This window comes from Argentina silus (genome assembly GCF_951799395.1).
Source record: "Argentina silus genome assembly, chromosome: 1".
Taxonomy (NCBI): Eukaryota; Metazoa; Chordata; class Actinopteri; order Argentiniformes; family Argentinidae; genus Argentina; species Argentina silus.
This window is the reverse complement of record NC_139655.1, coordinates 15,409,927-15,427,887: the sequence shown is the minus strand read 5'-3', so window position 1 is coordinate 15,427,887 and position 17,961 is coordinate 15,409,927. Positions and strand designations below refer to the sequence as shown.

Here is a 17,961-nt window from a genome sequence, read left to right as displayed (position 1 = left end):
TTATAGTTTACAGTATTGAAAAAAATCACCTAATGTCCAAATAAAGTACTTATGTGGTTGACAATCCTTTGCATGCAATAACTGCCTGAAGTCTGCAACCCACTGACCCCACCAGATGCTCGGGATATTCTCTGGTGATGCTCTACCAGGTCTGTACTGAAGCCATCTTCAGTTGTCTTTTTGCCTAAAATCTTATCATCAGGAAATAAAATGCATGTTCAAATGGACTTAAATCTGAAGATTGACTTGGCCAATCAATAACTTTCCATTTTGTGGCCCTGAAAAACTCCCCAGTATGTTTGGTGCCATTGTCTTACTGTATGATGAAGCGCCATCAAATGAATTTGGAGGCATTTGCTTGTACTCGACCAGACAAGATGTTTCTGTACAGTTAGCCAGTTCTTGTGGCAGCTATATATGCCCAAATAATAGCACCCCCTTAACCATGTTTCACAGATGAGGTGGTATGGTGTAAATCTTCAGCAGATCCTTTTTTCTCCAAATTTTCCTCTTGCAATCACCCTGGTACACGATAATATTCGTCTTTTCTGTCCACAAGACTGTTTTCCAGACATCTACAGGCTTTGTAGGTACTTTTTAGCAAACTGTAACCTGACCATCCTTTTTGAAGATAACTAGTGGTTTGCACCTTACAGTGAAGCCTCTGTAGTTCGGCTGGTGACGTATTCCGCGGATGATATTCTCTGACACATTCACGCCTACCTCCTGGAGAGTGTTCCTGATCTGTGGGACAGTTGTTTTGGGGTTTTTCTTAATTACGGTGAGCATTCTTCGGTCATCCACTGTAGAAGTCTTCCTTGGCCTACCAGCCTGTTTGTGACTGCTGAGCTTGCCAGTGCTTTCTTTCTTTTTTTTTAATGATGTTACAAACTGTTGGTTGATTTCTATGCAAATCAGATAATAAAAACAAAGATATTAATTCCAAAATCACATGAACTATTATCCTTGCATTAAGATGGACTCAATTCAACTTATTGAGTGACTTGTTGACAACAGTTTTGCATTTGAGCTCATTTTAAGAGTGTCATAGCAAAGGGTCTGAATACTAATGTAAATGAGGTATTTCTGTATTTAAATTTTAATACATTTGCAGAAATTTCTAAAAACGTGTTTTCATTTTGTCATTATGGGGTATTGTGTGTGGATTGATGGCAAACATTTCTTTTTTTATACATTTTAAATTGAGTCTATAACACAACAAAATGTGGGAAAAGTGAAGGGGTCTGAATATTTTCTAAAGTCACTGTATATGCCTAAATTCAAAATGAGTGGAAAATATTCTGATTCAGTTGGGGTTCAAGGGATACTGCTGGAGCCACACAACCAACGATATGGGATATTGACTATTCCTTTAATAAAAGGTGATACTAATGATGCTTTTTTTCTGGTGTATGACTGAAGCACATTGACCATTGATATACAGTACATCTAGCATTGACATGGGATGTCTGGTAAGCAGAGCATCTCCCTAACCACATGGACCGTCACAGTGTGAAGTGATAATGCCTCTGAGAATGTGAGTGTGTGTGTGAACAGGTATAGTGAAGCTGTGTGAAAGGACACCATGACACAGATAAGGGTGGAAGGACATACACTTTAATGACACAGCAATAAAGCATACCAGTATCTAAAACATCATTGCATACATGAACAGTAACTTCCATTTATGCCAAATAGATGCTACAGCACTACATGTACATATTATGTATACATGTTCCCTCCTAAAGACCTCTTCACCCCCACTACCCCCCTGTACTAACCTTAACCCCAACCCTTGAGACCTCTTCAACCCCACTACCCCCCTGTACTAACCTTAACCCCAACCCTTGAGACCTCTTCAACCCCACTACCCCCCTGTACTAACCTTAACCCCAACCCTTGAGACCTCTTCAACCCCACTACCCCCCTGTACTAACCTTAACCCCAACCCTTGAGACCTCTTCACCCCCACTACCCCCCTGTACTAACCTTAACCCCAACCCTTGAGACCTCTTCACCCCCACTACCCCCCTGTACTAACCTTAACCCCAACCCTTGAGACCTCTTCACCCCCACTACCCCCCTGTACTAACCTTAACCCCAACCCTTGAGACCTCTTCAACCCCACTACCCCCCTGTACTAACCTTAACCCCAACCCTTGAGACCTCTTCAACCCCACTACCTCCCTGTACTAACCTTAACCCCAACCCTTGAGACCTCTTCAACCCCACTACCCCCCTGTACTAACCTTAACCCCAACCCTTGAGACCTCTTCAACCCCACTACCTCCCCGTACTAACCTTAACCCCAACCCTTGAGACCTCTTCACCCCCACTACCCCCCTGTACTAACCTTAACCCCAACCCTTGAGACCTCTTCACCCCCACTACCTCCCCGTACTAACCTTAACCCCAACCCTTGAGACCTCTTCAACCCCACTACCCCCCTGTACTAACCTTAACCCCAACCCTTGAGACCTCTTCACCCCCACTACCCCCCTGTACTAACCTTAACCCCAACCCTTGAGACCTCTTCACCCCCACTACCTCCCCGTACTAACCTTAACCCCAACCCTTGAGACCTCTTCACCCCCATTTCCCCCCTGTACAAGTTCTCTCCTGTTAATAAAAAAGAAATAAATAAATAAATAAATAAAATAAAATAAAATAAAAAAAGAATTGGCTTCTGGCATTACGACTGCCAATGGCCCCTGGTGTGAGCATTGATTACTTTGTCTTATGATGACTGTTGGACAGATGATTCACTTACTTAAACAAATGTATTTGTTGTAAGTCGCTTTGGATAAAGGCATCTGCTAAATGCCATAAATGTAAATGTAAATGATTGACTGTTGTTGTACATGGATAGTGATATGTAAACAAGTACTTATAGCTAAACAGAAAAAGTACAATGTTGAAGTCATGTCATGGACGGCAGTGTTATATATATATGTATACACACACACACATACACACTCACCAAACACTTTATTAGGAACACCTGTACACCTTCTCATGGTGGAGGTGGTGTAATGGTGTGGGGAATGTTTTTTTGGCACACTTTGCACCTGAAAAATCTGCAGGAATTGCGTGACGCAATCATGTCATCATGGACCAGAATCTCAAAGGAATGTTTCCAACATCTTGTGTAATCAATGCCCCGAAGAATTGAGGCCCTATCCAGTATTAGTATAGTGTTCCTAATAAAGTGTAAGGTGAGTGCATATACACTCACTGAACACTTTATTAGGAACACTATACTAATACTGGGTAGGGCCTCCCTTTGCTCTCAAAACAGCCTCAATTCTTTGTGACATTGATTCCGCACATGGTCAGCAACAATACTCAAATAGGCTGTGGCATTCAAGCGATGATTGATTGGTATTAACGGGCCCAAAGTGTGCCAAGAAAACATTCCCCACACCATTACACCACCTTCACCATGAGTAGGTGTACAGATGTTCCTAATAAAGTGTTTTCTGAGTGTGTATGTATGTATGTATGTATGTGTGTATGTATGTATAATATCAAACAAGTGTACAGTAAATAAAGAATGATGTAGCACCCCTCTATAAAAGGAGAGTGATGGAGAAGCCTGGGAATGAAGCAAGATGTTTATTCATAAACATGTTTTACTATGACACTGGTTGTCTCTGTTTTACAGTGCTGTGTCCCTGTTGCGCACAGGGAAGCTCTTCTTTTGCTGCGATCACCTTCTGTGACCAAAGAGAAACAATTATTTGGGCACCATTAGGCGACTATCATACTAACTCTATTGATAGCCTATTGGTGAAATTTGTGTTTGAAGTAAAAGCGTCTGATAGGCTAAGACAAATTATAGGCACAGGAAAATGATTTGGTTCCAAATGTGACTGGCTGGAAACCTAGCTTACTCTGGTTTCCATACTGATATAGGCCAAGTTTCGGTATTAAATTATACTGCATAACAGACTTTACTCACAAAATATTATTCCCAAATTCGTCAATAGGACTACTGCATTAGGCTACACTCCTGTGGGAAATGATTGATGCCAAGTCAAGCCAATAGCGATGCGCCGTCCGTTTTTTCAATGCTCTTCTTATTGGCTTAATGAAGGCCAAGTTTGACGCGTTGGTCTACCAGACCTTTCGCGCATTTGGGCGGAAGTGTCTGGGAACGAGACTATTACAGTTATGATAACTGTACCTGTGATCTACAAAATATTTAACCAATACAGATTTGACTCAATAAGACCTAGCTTTGTGCAAATATCATGTGGTGAAAATAATTGTAAAAAAAAGTCCAGAGGATTTTGGAAGCTTGTTTTTCATCCTGCTGGCTCGCCCTACATCACACCATTGGCACACCTCATATTAGAACTAAGAACATCCCCAATCATAGGGGCCAATTGTACATTGTATAATCTACAACAGCACAATTTAAAAGTGGATAAGACCAACTCTAGATAAACAGATACAAAAACAAGACCTCAACTTTTCAGCCAATGCTCCTTAATTAAATCCTGCTGATGTGTAGCGGAGCACTGACCTAAGGTCATTCATGGACATACTAGCTACAGTGCCTTCAGCACCCATTTCAGGAAGTGCAGTGATAATAAGGCGTGATAAAAAAACGACTCATCTCTGCTTGAGTCAGCTCTCGGTTCCCTCCACGGAGCCATCGCATGCACACATCACTGACAAAGGGAAACGAAGGAGATGGAGCTGAGGAGGGAGGGGCTGGGAAAACACCCTCGGAAATAACCTTTTTATAGAGGGAAATTGCTTAACTAGTGTGTTTTGGCACTTAGTCATTTCTGGATAGGCATAAGCAGAGAGCTTTGTAGTTAGCATCAAGTACTGTCATGTAGGTAGAGGCAACAGTTGTAACAGTCTCAATATGAAGATCTACCTTATGTCTACACAGGTGATAGAGGGTAGATTATAGCTAGCTACAGTTGTCAGCTTCACAATAGACTTGTATCGCCATAGTATACTGGCAAGGATGGACTGAGACCTTGAACTCAATCAATGCCTCCATACACACACACTTGAAAATGTGAAATGGTCTGATCTGACCATATTGAAACCCTTGTAGTTGAGAGAGGCTGAACATGGAGGATTTTATCAAAGTGTAAGACAACCAACTGCTGCTCTGGTTCCTGATGAGGAACATGTCGAGTTACTATATTTAGCACTGTGGTCAATGGCACAAGACTCTAGTCTATTCCAAAACTCACTATACAAAAACAGAGATACTGCACCCTGCTATAGACCCCATGACCCCGCACTCCACTATGGCAAAAACATGTCTGCAGAAACTGAGCTAAGCTCATCTCACTCATCAAATCCTAACCGGTAAAGATGGACAATGGTAAGAGTGTAATGTGGTGGTCCTGAGCAGATATACTCAGATATAAACACTACAATTACAAATATAGCCAGATCGTTTGTCCAGTTAACTGCATCACCTGGGCTTATTTACCTCTCTTTTGGCAGTAGTATTGTTATATTGTCTGTATTCTACCGTATGTGTGTTTTCCCCATGTGTAAACATATACCAAGAGCAAGGCCAAAGATAAAGCTACAACCACACCTTCTAGTCAGATAAACAGATGACACTACATAGATGATATGGTGGTGTACACAGTTATCAATTAACCTGATATGTACAAGGCCTTGACAAAGGCTACATGAATGTTCTCCCTTCCCCCGATAAAGTACATATCTATGATGCTAAACCCATTCTCTTTAAATGCCTAACTGGATTCATTTCTGCTTTGGCGCGTCAACAGAAGATCCATTCAATGAAAGTGCGAACTCGTTTTTTAAGAGAAACAATAAACATATGTTAAAAAGAAGAAAAAAAAATAAATCCTCAACAATGACAAGAGGCATCAAACTAAAAGGGAATGGGCTTGATCAAAGTTCACCTACCACAACATAGCTGAAAGCGCTTATAGTCTTTGACAGTTTATAGTCTTTCTGGTCTGCTGTGGTGACTGGTGACTGTGTGCACTAGTATATGTTCCTGGGAGACTGATTGTAGGTTATTGAGAGTGGGGGTGCGCTGGGGATGGGTGCTGGTGCGGTCGTGGGGGAGCTGAGCTCAGCAGGGTAGGGCTGGAGGCCCAGCTGCTTGTTGTCCTGGAGCTTGCGGACCACCACGCGGCAGAAGTCCTCGCTGTGGCGGTGGCAGGTGTCCAGCAGCTGGCGGACCTTAGCGGTGCGAGTGGGCTTGTTGACCACCAGCTCATAGTCCTCGCGCATCAGGAGCGAGCGCGCCAGCAGGGCATCCAGGCTCTGGTTCAGGCACGCCTCTGTCATCTGGGACAGGATCGACTCCCGCCGCGACGCAACCCAGCCGGCGATGGGACCCACGGTGGGGGCGGAGGGGTCTGCAGAGAAATCTGTGGAGACTGGAGAGGGGAGGATGAGAGAGTATACACAAAATAAGTGTAAGTTTTACCCACAATCACTGCTACAGCTGGTGTATCATGAAAAAAAAAACTGGCCTGCTCTTAAAGGGATGTTTGCCCCAGGGGATGTGCAGCTACTGTACATGACTGTGATTGGCCTCCTGTCCTAGGATGACATTACCTGGTAGGTGTGGTTGTTGCTGTGGCGGTGGCTGTGGCTTGAGGGTGAGGTTGTCCAGATATGTCTCACAATCCGTCTCAGGCAGGCCTGGTTTGAGGGCGCTAGGGGGGATGTTGAGCTCAGCCACAGGCCTGGGACTCTGGTTGAGGTTGTTGATCAGACTCTCCTCCTCCCTCAGGGGCCCGGGGGGTTCCAGAGAATGAGGCATGAATGACGAGGGGGACACTTCTGGGGGAGGGGGAGGAGGGGAGGAGAGAATGCAAGCTAGATATGACCCATACACATACACACAAGCATGAACTGTATGGAGAGGCAGAGACTATGACTTAAAATGATTCATGCGATCCAGGAGAAGGGGTGTGGCTTACGTTTAGGCGGCGAGGATATGCTGGTGAGGCAACCTGGTTGGGAGATCTCTGGCTCCTGGGAGGAGCAAGACCCCGAGCCAGAGGTGGAGCTTTCCTGTGGCAGGGACACACACAGTTAGGTCACATAGTACGCATGCGCACATAGGGCCCCAATTTGATTCACCAAATAGTGCTGAGCAGAGCAAAAAAACACCTTACAACTACAACATGATTTTTATTGTAGCTTGATTTTAACAATGGTTTTGAGAAAGCTGTAATAATTTCAATCAGTTTTTGTAAACACACACACAAGTCTGGGCCTACTGACCTTGCACATCATAGAAACGTTAGACGCAGTATTAAAAACTCCCATTGGATTATTTCTTGCTTTGTCTATTAGAAATATTACGATAAATGTGACCGACTTTGCCACAATTTTACAAATTCATTTTACCTCTAGAAGTTAGCGACACGTGTCGGGAGATGTTGACGTTAGATTTGGTAGACGAATAACGACAGGCAGATTTCCTGTGTGTGCAGGTCCCTCCCTTCAGTCTACTCAGTTTGAAGACAATAAGCCTCCACATGGTATGCTGAGAGCATAAGCAAATTGTTGGAGGCAACACGTCTAGCCCTGCGAGACTAATGCACGCACAACTTTGAAAGCTGGTTCCAGATCATTGACAATAACCTTCTCCTCTATATTTGACAGTAACGCCCGGGCCATTAAGCGAAGAGAATCATTTAAAAAGCTGACTAAATGTACTGTCTAAATGTGACTGACTTTTCCACAATTTTACAAATGTTTGCCTTCATTTTACAAGTCGCTGAGGGGAAACTAAAGCCGTGGGCCTATTCTGAGTCCTGTTGATGTGCTCTTATAAGTAATAGTCATACTGACTGGCCAAGGACTGGGGTTCTGCTTCAGGATGTTCAGAGACTTGTCCTCCTTCTTCTTCTCATACACTGAGGTGGCAGAGTAGCAACCTGCCCTCCTCATCAGCTACAGACAGAGACACAGGGGGGGAGAGAGAGAGAGAGAGAGAATATAACAGTGGATAAAAGCTGATTGTTGATTGTATTCATGCTGACATGGGACTAAGTCAGAACTATTAGTCAAAATCGTCTTCTAGAGACAGTGTTTCAGATGCTTTTTTTCAAAATGGTGTTGAAATATCATATTAGTCAACAGTCATCTGTCTAGTCATCCATTTGAAGCAAAGTCACCCATCACAACACTCCAAGCCAACTTTTGACTCATCACTCACAAGTGTAGAGTCTGAAGTCAACGAATTAGCCCAACTTTAAAGGGCTTTTCCTTCCGTTAATCTGACATGTAAACTCTGACCTCTGACTGACCTTTGACTTCTTGACCTCCAGCACTGCCTCCAGGAGGTCGATCTCATCAAACATCCTCAGCATGGGCTCCAGCTCTATCAGACAGTCTGCACAGGGACAGGGCAGGAACATGGTTATCATTGACCCCACAGCTTTCAAGGAAGAAACCCTCGCCCAACGTGTGGGCCTATGGTAACACCTGTTATAACGCATTATAACAGTACTGGCTCCATAGAGGTTAAGCTGGATATGAGATGAGAAACAGAGAGGTGTCATGTCTGTAGGAAGGAGAGCTTGATGGGTTGGATTATGGTTAAGGGGAGATTTTGTCAAAGAGGTAGCAGTCTATAGAGGTGAAGAGGGGGGTGTGAGGTGAAAGGTCAGGGCCCAGGGCGGTCATGTCTCTTACTGAGGAAGGAGGGGCGTTCGTCTGGATTGGTGGTCCAGCCGCAGGTCATGAGGGTGATGAGGGTCTCTCTGCTGGGGATGTCTCCTGGCAGACTGTCCAGCCCTGTGTCCGGCCGTGTCCCCCGCAGCACACTGAACATGATCTGCATGGGGTTGGTCGCCTCTGCTCCCAGAGACACAACACAAACACACACACAAGTTTGAATGAATATTTAAGGTGATTTAGACTCAGGTAGATCTTTGCTGTATGGAGTCTATTTACCTTCAAATGGTATCTTCCTGGACAGCACCTCCCACATAATGATAGCATAGCTAGAATGGAAACATCAAGAAAAAGCCGTAGTTGAGGAACAGGCTTATGTCTTATGAGCTCAGCTGGTATTCCCCTGGTATTTCACTTAATCCCGTTTTACACGACGGTAAACACACTTCCCATAGGCAGCATGACTCACTCATTATTACAACTGTCCAAGCCTTTGGCCCAGAAGCATCAGTACAAGTCAAAGGTTAGGAGGAAGTTTAGAGTGCTCTTTTCCACATTTCCCTTAGGTAGAGTTGTATCTGGGCAGGGTTAGCTCACTACACAGACACTCTCCTTCTCTGAAATTAATGACATCAGACCTTACACAAAGTACCTCTCTGCCTGTTCCTGGAATATGGTTGGATTTACCATAGGCCAAATACATATGCCTTTAATGAGTGAGTACTGTCTTCTCTTAAGGCATGCTAATCCCTCCCTGGATGACACAGTCAGTCAGATGCTTTCCTTTCGCTATCAGGAAATATGAGGAGATAGAATGTTCTAGAACAGTGGTAGGCAGCTCCAGTCCTCAGGCACCACTGTCCTGCTAGTGTTAGTTGTTCTCTTCAAAGAAGTGACAAATACAGACCTAAGAAACCAGGTGTTTACTCTATGGGTAATTAATTACTTACCAGGCTGGTAATTTATTCCTCAAAGTAAGAAACAGATGTTATCACTGACTCCTGGGGGTAGCCTAAAAATAGACATGTTTACCAGGAAAAACTATCATTTAAGCCCTGGATGAGCTGAAGGCTTGTTTGTGGGCTTTTACCTGTACATGTCGTGTTTGACGTCAGCCCTGCGACTCTTCTGGGGTTCGTACTCCTCAGGGGGCATGTAGATGACAGTGCCGCCCATCTCATGGGGCTTGGATCCTGAACACTTACTGATGGACAGCTGGCGCCACTTAGACAGGCCGAAATCTGCAATCTGGACAGAATAACAAAAACTTGTTGAAATGTGGGCTTATCCAAAGGGGCAATGATGATCAGAGAGGGACCATTTCTTCAACTTAAAATATGTTATGGAAATGGAAATGCTGTTTATATCAAATTCAATGAAATCTTTAATTGGACCATAACACTTTCAACAGTTAAAAGACTAGTTTTGATAGTTGTTGCTTAATGGAGCCAGATTTAGATCAAATTGGTTCCTGCGGGAGGATTGTTTTGGATGAAGTGCTCATTGACATGCAAATCCTCCCCTGCCCCCTTTTCAGTGGGACAAAACACTTTAATTGGACCCATGATTACCTAAGCATCGCAGTCATTATGTTAAATATGTGAAGACACACAAACACGCAAACATACGGACACCCTTAGACATGCTTGCACTCAGACACAGGGCCTGAACAACCATGTTTAAATACATGCAGGACACAGGTGTAAATACAAGAATGTAAACCTATGTATTTTTTTTGTCATAATCATAGACATACATATTCCATATTATACCTGCAATGAGCTATGAAAGTCCATATTCTGACTGCAGAATGTAGGCCGAGGTAGCCTAAACATAACTGGAGACACTTACATTTTTGGGGACAGGCAGCAACGTTAATTACGATTGCTAGGAGAGAGTTAAAGCAGTTGCTAACGCTAGGCTAAATACAAGTAAATTACTATTGAGTCAGGGATATTTGGCTCAAAAACTTTTGAAAAACCTTGGGGTGAAATGTCCACAGTCAGTTCATGGTGAATACTAACAGAAAGGCAGGAGTTCATTTGTGACCTGTAATATTTACCTGGCAAACTTCACCTGGGGGAGAAATACAAGTACTAAATATTGCCTTTAAATATTTAGCTTGAAAAACTTAATCTTGGGGCAAAACAGTCCACATAAAATGGGACTAGACATATTTACAGTTAATTATCTACCAGTTTGGCCCATCTCCAAAAGTGACAAGTGTCTCCAGTTGTATTTACATTCTGCAGTTTATGACACAGGACTTCGATTGTAATGCAAATAGTGGCACTAGGAGTGGGAAGACAGAGAGGGAGAGACACTCAATGGTCACAAAAAATAACATTAATTAATTCTGATCTATCTTCAAATCAATCAAATGATTTATATGCTCTCGTGATATTAATGCATTGCATTGAGACAGCTTGTTAATTTTTGGGAAGGGGCATTATCGAAGTTGCCCAAATAAAAGCAAAATAGCAAAGTTGCCAAAATATAAATAAATGGGTTCTGCATGACCTATGTAAAAAGTTTACCCTGGTTACAGCCCTGCTCAGACACACTTGCGCACACACCCACACATGCATGCACACCTTGACATGAAACTCTCCATCTAGTAGGATATTCTGTGTCTTCAGGTCGTGATGCAGGAGAGGCGGGGTCATGTTGTGGAGGAAGTTGACCCCCAGTGCTATTTCATACAGAACACGCAGCCTCAGTGGCCAGGCAAGCAGGGGGTACAGGTTTTTCTGCATGGTGTGGGAGGAGAGAAGGGAAATACCATGTACATGAAATACAAATATTGCATTAAGGGGTGAGAGGAAAAGTGAAAGTACAGTAAGGAAAGCAAAAGGGTGTGAACTTCTGAAAAGAGCTGTTCTACACAACTACCCAGCCTATAATGTTTTCTTTTGACTGCTTCTTTTCTCTACTTGGTTAGAATCCTTGTTTGACCGGTTTATAATACACTTGCTTATGTTACACATCATGCATTAGGAATTTGGATAATGTGGTAGAGCATTGCGAATCACACTGAGGTAAGAGCGACCAGTACTGAATTTATCAGCAAAACTGATTTTGCATTGTACCAACACTGAATCACTTGCACTTTCTCATACTAGGAGTAGGTTGCATCGGAAATGTATACCCTGAACCACAATCTAAATGGACAGTGACAGGTTATGTATTAAACACACCACACAGCATGAAATTCATCTGACACTGCTTTGACTCAGTAAACAAGAGATGACATGAGAGCACCCCTGGCCCTGGCATGGTACAGCTACAGTCATGTGCCTCTCAGTCTATTTCTGTGATTGATTGGTTTGTTGATTCAAGTGTCTTGCACCCTCAGGGACCCAGTCCATATGGGCTTACAAGGCACTACTTAGGTGAGGAAGTAAATATTGCTTTAACTCCACTTCTGTACCTCATGAAGCAGCTGGTCCAGGGAGCCATTGCTCATGTACTCTGTGACGATGCAGAAGAACTCAGGCTCATTGCAAACGCCAAAGATCTGGATGATGTAATTGAACCTGGCCTTGTGGAGGACCTCTGCCTCCTTCAGCAGACAATTCCTCTCCCTGGAAAACATTTGATATAGGCCTAATCTTTAGACGTAATGACCATCAGGCTATTGACAAGAGAATCCTCATATTGATGGTGAGTATGAGGTAAAAGAGCTGTAGAGACAATATGAAAAGTGGGAGGGTTTGTGATCAAAATTACTAACATAACTTTACTGCCCCTCCCCATTCATACAACAGCATGCTTTCCAACATCTACTTTTTCAGAGGAAAATTCATCATCATTGCCAGACCCAAATGTATACAGCTTCATACCGCATCTGTATGTGCTGTAATTTTAGATTCTATTCATACAAACTGAATAATTGAGCTGATCATACCTTTCGCCAACTGGAGAGTCCAGTTTCAGGCACTTAATGGCAACTGTTGTCCGCCAATCGGAATGCTGTGCCTTGAAAACGGTTCCGAACCCTCCTTTGCTCAGGTAGTGCAAGTCCGTCAACTTTTGATAGGGGATCACCGGTAGAGTGCTGGTGAGACTACAAATGTTCACACAGCCTGTGTGTTCCATAATGATAGTCAGTTTAGAGAGATCCTATTGGAAAGGGCTACTCTTCACCTCTAACTAAAACAGAAAGCGGAATTGAGAGTTGCAGTTGCTGGCGGTAGGAAAAGCCCCTTGCCTCCCTCAGCGAACAGATTCATAAATTCTCCACTCAAGTGTGACGTCGGTGAGCATAGGTAGACATGATGATCAAATTAGCTGCCAGAACGTTCATGACATACATATCAGCTAATGTTACCAAGCGAATAAAACACTTGGCTTGCAGTTCAGTGGATCAACAAGAGATCGAAGATTATCTATAACAATCTATCTGTTCATTTGAACTCGATCACTCGAACCGGTTGAAATCAAAACAAACGACAAACCACACACGCTTCGAGTAGCGGCTTGCTATGTCGTTTTTGCTGAGTGTACGTAGCTACCAACCTATTACGACCACTTAATTACAGTAGTAGCGTGTTACGTATGTAGCTGTTAACCAAAATAATAACTGACAGACGTGTGAATTCTAACGTTTAGTGAAGGCGGACCGTTGTCATTTATCCCAGGTGTGGTGTGGGTTTCTGCTGTTGTGGCGACGATAGCCTTCCGGTTTCATGACGTACATTCAAGATCCGAACGTTTTCTCGGTGTTGTGATGGATTTCTCTCAGCGAATGCATCGTTGTCCAGCATTCTTCACGATCTGACGTCGTTTGTTCAAGTTGCATTGCCATACCAGTTTAGGTAGCAGCAATATCCCAAAGTATTTCCTGAAAGTGATATTGAAAAATATGCAGATATACCATTGATAGTACGTGCATTTACATGTGTTTTACGGGGTTACTTTTCTCAGACCCCGCCTTGCTGGTAAATGGCAGAGGTTCAGTCAGACATGCCCATATGCGGCACAGCCACATTATCAATAGACACAGCAGACTTTTTTACTTCTTCTTTTTAAAACACAAACCCTCCACTTTAGACTTATGAACTTATATACGTATAAATAAGTAGGCTAATGACTTAGTCATTTGCAAAATATCACAGTTTAACTGGTAATAGAGCTGGCCTGTAGTAAAAGAAGGGCGAACAGAGCACAATAATAGGAGAGCAAGTGTGTAGTTTCCAAGATATCTGGGAATTTCCGAGATATTTGGATTATGATGTAATGGACAATGTAATGGGACACCATTTTTTTGGGTGTGATTGACAGCAAAGAGCACAGGGCTGGGACATGGCACAACTTTCATCAACGTGAAAATACCCCAAATAAACGTGACATCAGATCAGCTGATTCGACGCTGCATTTGTTTACGTGGTGACGTAAAAAAGCAACCCCCTCTTAGAAGTTGGAGCAGAGAAAAATTCGAACAAAATGTGAATTCATTAATTCATTTAATGAATAAAAGTAGCAGGCGGTGTGAATCAGATTGCTAGTGTGCCAAGACTTATCTCATGTATTTAGTTAAGAGTTTTTCTATCTGCACGGAGTTGACTTTAAAAAAAAAAGCACATGATCATGTTTACGTTTTCCGTGTCCGTAACCGACTGGGAAAGAGGGATCAGCTATCGTCAGTTGATCCTTCAGAACTACTGAAGCAATTGACGACGCAGCTGCTCACTACATAGACCTCATCTGGTGTACGTGGACTTCAAGATATCGAAAATATTTTATATTTTTTGTCCGTGAAGGCGCAGGTTCCCCAATCGAATTGATTTTCGTTGTTATTAAAGGACATTGCAATGCATCTAGACTAATGTTGACTGAGTTGTTGTCCAGAGTAGACTACTTAAACAGATGAGTATCCAACTATAGTATTTTGTTGTCATGTAATATTGTGTGGTGTGCTCAGCATGTTTTTGACATTTCATTTAGCAAGAGGGGAGAGAGAAAATAGATGATGGCCACCCCCTTTGTCCCAGTGCCTGTCCCCATGGAGCGGACCCAGTCAGAGAACTGCAGGTCCTGGCCCAAGAGGACATCCCCCCTGGGTAGTCTCTCCAGCAGCTCAGCATCTTTCCCCACAGCAAAGTCTCCCTGGGTAAGAGCGACTGGGTCCTTGGGGGCCACAGTGGTTTGTCCAAGCCTGCCCCAGCCATGCTCCAGCCCAGAGGTGTGTAGAAGACCCAGAGAAGCTGAGAAGAGTTCAGTTCTGGAGGATGGAACCCCCAGGGACATTTTGGAAGAGAGACCCCTCACTCCCATCCTGCTGGGCTATGAGGTCATGGAGGAGAGGGCAAAGTTCACGGTAAGGAAGTGTCACACACCTTTCATGTATGAGGAGCGGTAGAAAGGTTCTAGATTACCCCCCCCCACACACACACACCACCAATCCTCCAATATTTGACTGGTTATCATTAGTGGTTATAGGGGCAACCACTCAATACTTTAGGCATATTTTTGCAATGTTTCAACAACTCTACACAGTAGAGTTGGGTTCTTTTAGAAAAACGGAATGCCTCATGATCATGTGTCTTCTGGCATGAAGTTGCTCTAGGAAAAACCTGAACTAATGAAAATAACTGGCCTGTGTGTGTGACCTACTGTCACAAGGACGTGAGTATCCAGGCTGTCGGGTGTGATTCAGTTAGCTGCGGTAGCTGTCCTTTAATTCCTGTCTTCTCAGCCATGTCACAAGCCACAATGCATAGCACTATCTTACATAAGCTCTCATGAATAGTAATGCTGTGCTGTTTTTATTTTTTTGTAGATTGTGTGTGTGTGCGCGCATGTGTGTGGTTTTAATAGGTTTTATTAGAACAAAACACAATCATAGAACATATGAAATTATGCTTTGAAGAGGGGAAAAAAGAAGATATTTAACTGCTGAGATTATTGCTATTATAGTGGTCGCATGCATGGCACAATTGTATGGAGATAGATTAATGAGTTGTACTATTTACAATATTATTGACTATTATTAATCTATCTCCATACAATTGCCCCACTACTAGCTGAAATGAATAAGTCAAGTAAGCACATCATCATACATTGTGGTGTCATGACAATAAGAGTGTGGCCTATGCCATGGGTTGCAGGTCTATAAGATCCTAGTGAGAAGGAGTCAGGATCAGGAAGACAGTTGGGTGATCTTCAGAAGGTACACAGACTTCTCCAGGCTCAATGACAAGGTAAGTTACTGCAGCACACACACATTAACTGTTGTGATAAAGTAGAAAACTATTGTACTTTTCAGTTGGGGGAATTGTCTTGTCTTCCTTGATATTGTGTGTGTGTGTGTGTGTGTGTGTGTGTGTGTGTGTGTGTGTGTGTGTGTGTGTGTGTGTGTGTGTGTGTGTGTGCTCTCAGCTAAAAGAGATGTTTCCGAGGTTCAGACTTGCCCTGCCCCCCAAGCGCTGGTTCAAGGATAACTACGACATGGAGTTTCTGGAAGAGAGACAGCTTGGCCTACAGGCCTTCCTGCAGAACTTAATAGCGCACAAAGACATTACCAACAGGTATCTGTGTGTGTGTGTATGTTGTACAGAAGTAGTATGTCGGCTCTGCTCCATATTTGTGTGTATTTCAGAGGGTGTCCATGCCATCTGTCTTACCTCTCCCCCTACTCCTCTACCTTGACAGTGAAGCAGTCAGACAGTTCCTTTGTCTGGATGACCCACCAGGGCCCTTCGACAGTCTGGAGGAGAGTCGGGTAAGCCCCTTCCACCCGACTGAAGGGGTGTCTTCAGCTATGTGTAATGATCTCTGATCCATAAAGCCATAGTGGCGAGGCTATGCAAGCTCTGTAGATGGACATTGTTGCTATTGTTGTGGTCTTGTGCCCAGGCTTTTTGTGAGACTCTGGAGGAGACCAATCACCGTCTTCAGAGAGAGTTGAACGAGAAGCAGAGAGAAATCGAGTCTCTGAAGAGAGTCCTGGAGGAGAGGCACATCCACATTAGAGTCCTGGAGAAGAGAGCCAAGAAGTAAAGATCTCTTCTTTCTTAGTGTTCTTAAAGGAGCTCCTGTGTGTGTGGGTGTGTGTGCATGTGTGTGTTTGTGTGTGTTTTAGCATTATCTTTATCTGTCTCAGTGGTGAATACCTCAGCCCAGAGAGCTTTGAGAGCCCTTGCAGAATATCGGCTATGGGCAGTGAGAGCTGTGCTGACACACAAACTACTACAGACGGACAAAGAGACATGGACGGAGAGGCAGACGTTCACACAGACCAAGAGACCAGTCCTGAGAGGAGGTACCTGATTTAAGTCTCCTGTTTCATAATCCACTTCTGGTGCCTTATTGGTCCTCCAACTGGATTTTGATTGTGCCAGCAACAATTGAACATTGAACATTTGATTGTGCCAGCCAATTGTAATGAGGCTATTATAAAAATAGACACGTTGTTGCCTTCTTGTGTTCTATAAGTGCACTATGTTCATGCTCATCACTGTGTCTTTGCCTCTCCAGCTGTGAGGTCCAGCGGCTACTCCAGGGTCATGGGGCGTACTGGTGTACTCCGCCCGTCAATGGTTCACCAGACCTATCCTGATTTACACTACTCCAAATAACGGTCCGACATTTGGAATGTTCTAGAATTCTCACCTGTGAGCTGGATAGAAATACAATATGATTCCTGGAGAGGACAACCAAAACAATCATGGACTGAATTAGCTATAAGAGCATGTAGACTTTGCATCTGTAGATTGCTTGCTTGTATTGACTGTGAGTATCTCTCTTGCTCCTGAATGATGAATGACGCGGTATTAGAAATGTGTGCCTTTGTTGGCTTGTTCTATATATTGACTAGCTGCTATCATGTAGACAGAGCTGCAGAGTTAGTCAGCCACTCCTGTTCCTACTGTCATTGGGAGTAATGGAAGTATTCTATAATACAGGTCCCTGTCTACTAGATGTCTGTCTGTCTGTGTCTGTCTTTCAAAATGCCTTTAGATTTTTAAGTAAAACATATTCTCTCATAGACCTATTTACCTTTTCAAGTGCCTTATATTACTCTATTTTCTACAAAGCGTTGTACTGTATTCTTGTTCTCATCTCCTTCTACCAAAAATACCAAAATGAATAAACTTGGTTGGTCGTTAAAGCAAAGCCTGTCTGATTACATTAGAATGTTTTTGTTTTTTTATCGTAGTCACTTGCACAACAACCAAGCAGTACAGTAGATGGCTGTAATCATGTTAAATTACCTTGAATGTGCAAGCATGACTGGAGAGAGTTTCCACCATATTCCTACATCAGTCCATTCCTTTTAAATCCATGAGGGGAAGTGTACAAGTA

General features: G+C 43.3%; 2 protein-coding genes across 5 annotated transcripts; one reads left to right on the top strand and one right to left on the bottom strand.

Annotated features, from left to right (window-relative positions):
• Positions 1 to 3,600: 3,600 nt before the first annotated feature.
• On the bottom strand, positions 3,601 to 13,332 carry ripk2 (receptor-interacting serine-threonine kinase 2). 2 transcript variants are annotated; one of them, XM_083675933.1, is made up of 11 exons: positions 12,563 to 13,332; positions 12,086 to 12,239; positions 11,250 to 11,405; positions 9,746 to 9,903; positions 8,935 to 8,984; positions 8,674 to 8,835; positions 8,286 to 8,371; positions 7,828 to 7,929; positions 6,948 to 7,041; positions 6,580 to 6,807; positions 3,601 to 6,398 (listed from the first exon to the last, which is right to left on the bottom strand). In XM_083675933.1, the coding sequence occupies exons 1-11, from the start codon at positions 12,751 to 12,753 to the stop codon at positions 5,998 to 6,000; spliced, it is 1,782 nt and encodes a 593-aa protein (XP_083532059.1). In that variant the 5' UTR covers positions 12,754 to 13,332; the 3' UTR covers positions 3,601 to 5,997. The 2 variants fall into 2 exon arrangements, with proteins under 2 accessions (XP_083532059.1, XP_083532060.1); XM_083675934.1 differs by having other exon boundaries at positions 6,580 to 6,804.
• On the top strand, positions 12,214 to 17,766 carry LOC310808851 (sorting nexin-16-like). 3 transcript variants are annotated; one of them, XM_083675951.1, is made up of 8 exons: positions 12,214 to 12,318; positions 14,602 to 14,974; positions 15,765 to 15,857; positions 16,036 to 16,184; positions 16,309 to 16,378; positions 16,513 to 16,652; positions 16,760 to 16,918; positions 17,134 to 17,766. In XM_083675951.1, exons 2-8 carry the CDS (start codon positions 14,624 to 14,626, stop codon positions 17,213 to 17,215), a joined length of 1,044 nt encoding a protein of 347 aa, XP_083532077.1. In that variant the 5' UTR covers positions 12,214 to 12,318; positions 14,602 to 14,623; the 3' UTR covers positions 17,216 to 17,766. The 3 variants fall into 3 exon arrangements, with proteins under 3 accessions (XP_083532077.1, XP_083532076.1, XP_083532075.1); XM_083675950.1 differs by lacking the exon at positions 12,214 to 12,318 and adding an exon at positions 13,939 to 14,366 and having other exon boundaries at positions 14,606 to 14,974; XM_083675949.1 differs by lacking the exon at positions 12,214 to 12,318 and adding an exon at positions 13,939 to 14,366.
• The last annotated feature ends 195 nt before the right edge of the window (positions 17,767 to 17,961 follow it).